The following is a 9,375-nucleotide window of genomic DNA, read 5'->3' as shown; positions in this document are numbered from 1 at the left end:
GGCATAGTGCCTAAGGCATTTGACTGCTAACCAGAAGGCTGGCGGTTCAAACCCACCAGCCACTCCTCGGAAGGAAGGTTGGGCAATCTACTTCCAGAGTGATACTGCCTCAGAAACCCAAGGAGGGGTCACTATGAGTCAGGTCCGACTCGAGGGCACATAACCACAGCAACAATAGTGTCACTGTGAACAGAACCGACTTGATAGCTCACAACAATAGCATGTTGAATAGGCATAACATTCTAGCTTTACTTTATCTCAATGTCAGGGACATCTACTTGTCCTCTAGGTTAAACTGTGGGCTTTTTGAGGTCAGCAACATTCCATTCCTATCAGCATCTCCCACAAGGCCTAGGCACTCAGTAGGTACTCAATAAATGTTTATTGACTGGAAAGGGCAATATGCATGTGTTCATTTCCTGTGCAAAAGCATGGGAAATAGCTCTGAGACCTAATTAGTGTGAGAACTCAAAACCAAAGAAATGAACTCTTTTAAACTACCATCAAAATCGAACTGATTCTTCCAAATCAAAAAGTGGTGATAGGCTTGCCCACCAAGAGATCTGAGTCTACTTTCATGTCCTACTTGGTGATACAGATAATTTAGTAACATGAAAACAAAAGTTTCCTTAGTGTTAATGCTCTGCCCATTTGAGTATAGGAAACCCAGAAATGTCTATAGGAGCCTTGATTGAGTTAAAATCTATATGATATATGTAGTTGTTGTTAGGTGCTGTTGAGTCTATTTAAACTCATAGGAACCTCATGCAACAGAATAGAACTGCCTCATAGGGTTTTCTAGTCTGTAATCTTTATTGGAGCAGATGGACAGGTCTTTCTCTATGGAGCCACTGGTGGGTCTGAACCACTGACCTGTCTGTTAGTAGATGAGCACTTAGTTGTTGCACCACCAGGGCTCCTTGTATAATGTATATGTTGTTGTTAGGTGCCATTGAGTTGGCCTCAACTCGTAACAAACCTATGTACAAGAGAATGAAAACACAACCCCGTCCTGCACCACCCTCACAATCCTTGCTATGCTTGAGCCCATTGTTGCAGCCACTGGGTCAGTCCATCTCATTGAGGGTCTTCCCATTTTCTTGCCCATCCTTTATTTTACCAAGAGTGATATCCCTTCTCCAGAGACCAGTTCCTTCTGATAACATGGCCAATGTACGAGAGACGAAGTCTGGCCATTCTGGCTTCTAAGGAGTATTCCAGCTATACTTCTTCCAAGACAGATTTGTTCATTCTTCTGGCAGTTAATGGTATATTCCATATTCTTCACCAACACAATTCAAGTACATCAATTCTTCTTCGGTCTTCTTTATTCATTGTCCAGTTTTCACATGCATATGAGGCAATTGAAAATACCGTGGCTTGAGTTGGGCTCACCTTAGTCTTCAAAGACACATCTTTGCTGTTTAGCACTTTCAAGAGGTCTTTTGCAGCAGATTCACCTAGTGCAATATGCGGTTTGATTTCTTGACTGCTTCTTCTGTGGGCATTGATTGTGGATCCAAATAAAATGAAATCTTTGACAACTTCAATCTTTTCTCTGTTTATCATGATGTTGCTTATTGGTCCAGTTGTAAGGATTTTTGTTTTCTTTATATTGAGATGTAATCCATACTGAAGGCTATAATCTTTGATATTCATCACTAAGTGCTTCAAGTCTTCTTTGTTTTTAGGAAGCAAGGTTGTGTCATCTGTATTTCGTAGGTTGTTAATGAGTCTTCCTCCAACGCTGATGCCGTGTTCTTCTTCATATAGTCCAGCTTCTCAGATTATTTGTTCAGCATACAGATTGAATAAGTATGATGAAAGGATACAACCCTGACGCACTCCCTTCCTGATTTTAAACCATGCAGTATACCCTTGCTCTGTCTGAATGACTGCCTTTGGGTCTATGTACAGATTCCACATGAGCACAATTAAGTGTTCTGGAATTCTCATTCTTCGTAGTGTTATCCATAATTTTTTATGATCCACACAGTCAAATGCCTTTGCATAGTCAATAAAACACAGGTAAATATCTTTCTGGTATTCTTTGCTTTCAGCCAACATCTGTCTGACATCAGCAATGATATCCTTTTTTCCCTGTCCTCTTATGAATCTTGCTTGAACTTCTGGCAGTTCTCTGTCAATGCACTGCTGCAGCCATTTTTGAATTATGTCAGGCAAGTTTTACTTGCATGTAATATTAATGATATTGTTCAGTAATTTCCACATTCATTTGGATCACTTTTCCATGAGCACAAATATGGGTCTTTTCCAGTCAGTTGGTCAGGTAGCTCTCTTGGCATAAATGAGTGAGCACTTCCAGCATTGCATCTGTTTGTTGAAACATCTCAGTGGATATTCTATCAATTCCTGGAGCCTTGTTTTCCACCAGTTCCTTCAGTGCAGCTTTGACTTCTTCCTTCAATATCATCGGTTCTTGATCATATGCTACCTCCTGAAATGGCTGAATATCAACCAATTATTTTTTGATACAGTGGCTCTGTGTATTTCTTCTATCTTCTTTTGATGCTTCCTGCATTGTGCAATGTTTTGCTCATAGAATTCTTCAGCATTGCAATTCCAGGCTTGAATTTTTTCTTCAGTTCTTTCAGCTTGAGAAATGCCAATCATGTTCTTCCCTTTTGATTTTCTAACTCCAGGTCATTGCACAGTTTATTATTTAGTGTATATAGTAATCATACCAAACCCAACCCACTGCCATTGAGTCAATTCTAACTCATAGCAACGCCCATTGGGTTTTCAAGGCTGTAAATCTTTAAGGAAGTAGATTGCCTCATCTTCCTTCCAGGGAGCAGCTGATGGGTTTGAACTGGTGGCCTTCTATGATAATTACATTCAAATCATATTATAATTAATAAGCATAATACATATTTATCCAAATAATGTGGCTGTATCATATTATGAGAGCTCTGGTGGCATAGCATCTAAGGCATTTGACTGCTAACCAGAAGACTGCTGGTTCAAACCCAGCAGCTACTCCTCGGAAGGAAGGTTGGGCAATCTACTTCTGTAGTGATACTGCCTCGGAAACATAAGGAGGGGTTGCTATGAGTCGGATCCAACTCAACAGCAGTGCATTTAGTTTTTTGGTTTGGTATCATATTCTGTTTACATATTTAGAATAATTAGCAGTATTAATTCAAAAGTTTAAGGAGCCATTGTGGTGCAACAGTTAAGCACTCAGATGCTAATGGAAAGGTTGGCAGTTGGAACTTAACTAGCAGCTCCCCAGGAGAAAGACCTGGAGATCTGCTCTTGTAAAGATTGATAGCCTAGGGAACCCTATGGGGAAGTTCTACTCTGTCCTATAGGGTCGCTATGAATGGGAGTCAACTCCACGGCATACAACAACAACAATATTCAGAAGTTTAGAAAATACTCAGCAGAGTTTTGATAGAACTGACAAGGACTTTCAATGATTTCTGAAGAACAAGCCTATCTTATAGGTGGAGAAATGGGTTGAAGCATACCTCACAAGTAGTCAGAAGAAGTAGAGGTGAGGGGAGACGCAGATGTCTAAACCCTCAATTCAGAGTTCCTTCTATAGCCCCACAAGGTCTGCATCAGTGATAGGCATATAGATGTTAGTGGAAACCCCTCTTTCATTGGTTGCCTCTTTGGAGTCTGCTTACCTTGTCATCCCAAAGTCAGATACTTTCACAGAGAGATCGCTGTCAACCAAGCAGTTCCGAGCAGCCTTTGGAGGAAAAACAAAACCACCAAGTATTAAAAGTGCCCAAGAACTGCCTGACATCAGAATGAGATCTTTGTCTCCTCTTTTCATGAAATCTGATTGTCACAACCCACGTGCTCTGAAGTTGTCTGTTTTTCCTTTGCAATGTGCAAATTTCCAAAATAGAAATGTTCTCCCATAAATACTTGCACCCGCACATCCATCCTTGTCCAACAGTACGGAAGATGTTACGCATCAAACGTGGAGCCTCAGTTAATCAGTGAGAAAGGATGAAGTATTTTTAAGGGTTGGCTGTCCACCATTAGGATACTGCACATTAACAGATGCACTGAGAAAGGTGAGGCCCGGCCGTCTGTCATTTCTTGAAAGCTCTTGCTTTGGAAGCATAAATACTATTGCAGGGGGTTTGGAAATTCACTCGCCTCACATGCATGGAATGTTTGGTGTTGAGCAAATGAAACTCTTTAAAGAGAAATCCCAGTGAGTAGCAATCAGAATAATCCCTCCTCCCCTCCCGACGCAGGGACACATACCAATTACATTTCCTCCTAGTGTTTATATTTTCAGTTATTGTATCAAATGACCCGTTAGCATTAAGCCCTTCTGGGAGTAAGGGTCGACTTGGATTTAACGGTTTCAAGGAACACTCAATTGGCCTAAGTCCTTCCTTCTCATCTCTCCTCCTTCCTAGCACAACACAGCTATATGGAGCTCCATGGCTTCTTGTACTCTTTCTCTTCTTTAATTTTCAGTACTTATATGTTTTAGGTTAAAATTGGGATTTTTATTACAAAAGTGTCATGTGCTTAAGCAAGTCACAAGTGACCAAAGTAAAAGTGAAGGTGTTCCCCTCACTGCTCCTCCAAATGACCCCACCCTTGGAGGTCAAGCCCCTGGACTGCTTTGTTTCCTTTTTTTGAGCTTCTGAGGGCGTTGCTTACCAGGTCTCGGTGTATGAACTGGTGGCTCTCCAAGAAGGCCATGCCTTCACAAACGTCATAGCACATTTCTAAGAGCTGGCAGGGCTCAAGTCCTTTTCCGTGGCTCTTCAGGTAATTAAGCAAGCAGCCGTTGGTTATATATTCAGTCACTATATATATGGGATATCTCTTTGAACACACTCCATAGAATTTAACCAGCTTGGGATGGCTGAGTTTCCTGGAAACAACAGATTTCCAAATGTCAGTACTGAATTTCCGTACTCTGTTTTCCAGATGTTCTAAAAAAGAATCACTTTCAGATTTTTGTTTTCATTTCTCCCTTCTACTTGAACAGAGAGGAAAAAGTCCAAAAGTGGAAGCTTAGCCCTCACGATAGGAAAGCATTATCCTTGTGAGGGCAAAAGATTGGTGGTTAGAACCCACCTAGAGGTGCCTCAGATAAAAGGCCTGCCAACCTGCTTCCGAAAGGTTGCATCTTTGAATACCCTATGAAACCATTTTACTCTGAAACACATGGGTCACCATGAATCAGAATCGACTTAATGGCAACTGCTTTGGGTTTTTACTGACAAAATATGTTTTAACGTTACACAGGACATGGGGATTAGACCATGAGCCTTAGGAAGTTTCTGCCAGACTTCTGTCCTGCTGCATGGCAGGGCCCCATTTAACCCTCATCACAGGGCAACGAGGCCATAGGTCACCTTACTGACCACCCTTGGGGTTCCAGGACTCTGGGTTTCCCTGCCCACATAGCCCAGCGGCCTCACCAGAACCTGCCAAGCCTCTTCCCCAGGTCCGTGCCCCCAACAGTGGAGTGTCGGAGACCAAGAGAGAAATCATCAAAAGACATGAGTGCAAGGCACATGTCCAACAGCAACAAGAGAAGGCAAGGCCTCTTTCACGGTTAAATGCTTACTTGGCAAAACATCAAGTATTAAAAGTAGCTGTTATTCCAGTAGCCCATGTTTTTATCTTGTTGGGATGTTTAATACTCTGGGTCACTGTGTTCTAGTAAACATTTATTGTTTTATACTCCTTATCCCTGAGGAGGCTTTTGTGATTGTTTTAATGACCACCTGTTGTCCTTGAGCACATACAGGAGTAAAACTTTAACTTTGTAGAAAATAAGCTGATTGTATGGATTCCAAGAGTGATGATGTAATCATGTATAAACATATAAATAAAGTAGAACAAAGGCATCAGGGGTCGCTCTCGCAGAATATGCAGGGCATCCACCTGGCCCCCATTCCTTTTAAAAAAACATTAATCCTTTCATGTGGTTTCGTTTTGTGACCTGTGTGGTTTTGCCAGATGTGGCAGTAGAGCACACCATTGGTATGCCCATACTTAGTCAAGATGGGTAGCAGATAGCTAGCTGTAGGGGGCACAGAGAAGGCTTTTATGTACTGAATGTGGTGTCTGCATGCAAGTACAGCGATCCCACCTAGTGCCAGATGCAGCTGGAGGTGGGAGGAAGCCGGGTGGCCTGGGGTCTGGGGGCCACGGGCCAAAGTCTGGTTTCTCTAGAGTCTTAAGGATTGTAATTTCCAATAAGGCATTCCAGGTTGCTAATTCAATCGCCTCATATGCATGTGAAAGCTGGACAATGAATAAGGAAGATCTAAGAAGAGTTGATGCTTTTGAGTTGTGATGTTGGCGAAGAGTGCTGAAAGTACCATGGACTGCCAGAAGAACTAACAAATCTGTCCTGGAAGAAGTGCAGCCAGAATGCTTCTTGGAAGTGAGAATGGCCAGACTTCATCTCACCTACTTTGGTCATATTGTCAGAAGGGACCATTCCCTGGAGAAGGATATCATGCTTGGTAAAGTGGAGGGTCAGTGAAAAAGGGGAAGGCCCTCAATGAGATGGATTGACTCAGTGGCTGCAACTATGGGCTCAGGTGTAACAAGGATTGTGAGGCTGGTGCAGGACCGGGCAGTGTTTCGTTCTGTTGTCCACAGGGTCACTATGAGTCAGAGCCAACTCGACAGCACCTAACAACAGCAACAACATGAAAGTAGATTTGTCAAAGTAGCAGCATAGAACCAATTTTATTGAGCAGTTTGATAGCTCGATTTATAATTGCTAAATATTTATATCTATGACATGTAGACTCTTTCTCCAGGCCTTACAAATGTTAGGGGCAGGCCTGTCAGTGCTGATGCCTTCCCATAAACACAAACAAACCAAACATGTTGCCATTGAGTCGATTCCGATTATGCCCCATGTGTTAATAGAGAACTGTGTCCCATGGAGTTGTCTTCCCTCTAATACCCACAGAAGTAGATCACCAGGCCTTTCTTCCTTGGAGCCACTGGCTGGCTTCAAACCACCAACCTTTCGGTTAGCAATCAAGTGCCAACTGTTTGTGCTATGCCAAGATAATGCCTTCCCATAGTGAGGGCTAAGCTTCCACTCCTCAGATGAAACTTACGTCATGGTCTGGGCCTCCTGGAAGAATTCATCTTCCGACATGGAGCCTTCCTTGATCATCTTGACGGCAATGTCATACTTCTCCTTCCACTTGCCCAGCTGGACCACTCCAAACTGACCACTTCCCAGTTCCTTCAACAGGGTAATCTCTTCCCTTTTCAGTTCCCAGATTCCTAATAAGGCAAGACAGATGCTTTTTAGGATGAGAACAGAGGGCTTTGGGGTATCCAAAGGGATCTCCTCTCAGTGAGAATTCACATACCCAATGTACAGAGCGCAATTTTTTTTTTAAAGTTAATCAGTTAAAAAAAAAAAAAAAAAAACCCACACACAAAACACCCCTTGATGTGGTCTATGGCCTGTAAGGCCACATGACAACCTCCTCAGGCAACATTGTTCCTGAAGCATCTATAGTTATTGCCAAGAGTACTCAGAGTAAAAACACTGCCAACCAGAGACATCTTAGAGAGACCTGGTGCCAAATGGGTTTGATGCCAAACCCATTGCCATTGAATAAGTCAATTCCAATGCATTGCAACCCTATAGGACAGAGTAGACCTGCCCCACAGGGTTTCCAAGGCTGCAATCTTTACAGAAGCAGACTGCCTTGTTTTTCTTTCATGGAGCAACCGATGGGGTCAAACCCCAGACCTTTCAGTTCACAGTCAAGCGTCTTAGCCACTGCAACATCAGTGCTCCTTTGATGCCCTTATGATGGTAAAATATCGTTACATTTTCTTGAACACACATGGTTGAGGACTGGCTCCTGAGCAAGCCAGGGCACTGAATCCAGGAGGAAGGGAAGAGCAGAGGGCTGCTAGAGCTGCTAATTAAGACCGGGAAGAGGTAGAATTTGACAATCCTTTCTGTAATGTTGGAGGGATTACAGATTTAGGTTAGAAGGAAGACAAAATTTTTTTAAAGAAAATAGACAAATACATTAGAGCTGAAGCCCATCCTGAGACAATCTGAACAGAAATCTCTTTCCCGTCTCCTTCCTTTTTCAGTAAACTGACCTTTTTTTTAAAAAAACAAAGCAAAAAATTTTAAATGGTGGGAAATGGTGTTTAGAACCCAAGAGTGTGTTCATACCACTTCCTAAGGACGCAGAGTCAGGGACCTTGTTGGCCTTGGTTGACACAGGGTGGCGGAGCCGGGTGATCATGCCTGCAATGGAATCAACATCACCTCGTTACACTCCATCACCTACCGTCCCATCTCATCCCATCCCACCCTATCCCATCCCATCCCCTCCATCTCATTCCTTCCCATCAGTTTATACCCTTCCTTAAGCTTTTCACATAATAGCTGGAAAAGCAAAGGGTGCAGGACATTATGATGCATTATGATTCATTCCATAGTTGAACTAATTTGCCTAAATTGACAAATTACCTCAATGTAAAGCAAAAATTAAAAGAATAAAACAATCTGAAGTGATTTTAAAAAGGGGGAGGAATCAGATTCTTGATGGAATCTACAAGATAAAAGATTAAAGAAAATTTAAAATTTTTCCATTTTTTATCTGTGGTAGTTCAGTTTGTGTGTCAACTTGGCTGGGCCTGGTTGAGTAGCTGGGCAGCTGGATGTAGTATTCCCCATGATGAGACGGTAATCAACTCCATGGTGGAACCTACTGTGAGCAGCTGAGTAGCCGTCTTAGGGAATGTGGTCTGCTTCCTGTATATAAGCAGAAGCCTTGGGGAATGGTCTCTAGCTTATGGTACGCTTGGACCTTGCATGTAGCTGTGTTGTTGTTCAGCAGCCTGCCATGCTCTGCCGAACTTGGGACTTACGATGGACTTAAATTAGTGGCCTGCCGTGTGGTTTGGTAACATCAGGACTGTGCCATTTTATTTGTCCACCTTGGGCTTGTTAGCCTCAGCAGCCAGTAGCTGCCTGAGTGAGAGATGCCGCTAGCTCCAGTGGGCCGGGAGCAAGAAGCAGAGCTGAAGCCCAAGGTCGAGGGGATTTCATACAGCCCCTAGAGCCTGACACTTTGAACTCAGACTTAAAGCCTCCAAACTGAGAATAAACTCCTGTTTGTTAAGGCCATCCTGTTTGTGGTATATTCTTGTCAGAGCGGCACTAGGTAACCAGAATACTATCCCTTTACAGTCTTAATTTAAATATATATTACCAGATGCCATGAGTCAATTCAGACTCATGGAGAGCCCAGGTGTGTCAGACTGGAACTATGATCCATAGAGTTTTCAATGGCTGATTGTTTTTGAAGCAGATTAACAAACTTTTCTTCCAATAAATGTGTATATATATTATAT

The 9,375-nt window shown here is 42.6% G+C and overlaps 1 protein-coding gene across 1 annotated transcript in view; it reads right to left on the bottom strand.

Moving 5' to 3' along the window:
• BMX (BMX non-receptor tyrosine kinase) overlaps positions 1-9,375 on the bottom strand; it is a 69,069-nt gene that overhangs the window by 13,173 nt on the left and 46,521 nt on the right. The window contains exons 12-15 of the mRNA XM_007952836.1: positions 8,189-8,263; positions 7,098-7,269; positions 4,660-4,876; positions 3,657-3,721 (exon numbers count right to left, since the gene is read on the bottom strand). Coding sequence (XP_007951027.1) covers positions 3,657-3,721; positions 4,660-4,876; positions 7,098-7,269; positions 8,189-8,263 — 529 coding nt within the window. The remainder of the gene's footprint in view (positions 1-3,656; positions 3,722-4,659; positions 4,877-7,097; positions 7,270-8,188; positions 8,264-9,375) is intronic.

The sequence above is a fragment of the Orycteropus afer genome, unplaced genomic scaffold (genome assembly GCF_000298275.1).
Source record: "Orycteropus afer afer isolate SDZICR_OR568_19922 unplaced genomic scaffold, OryAfe1.0 scaffold00360, whole genome shotgun sequence".
Classification (NCBI taxonomy): Eukaryota; Metazoa; Chordata; class Mammalia; order Tubulidentata; family Orycteropodidae; genus Orycteropus; species Orycteropus afer.
This window is presented reverse-complemented; position numbering and strand designations above follow the sequence as displayed.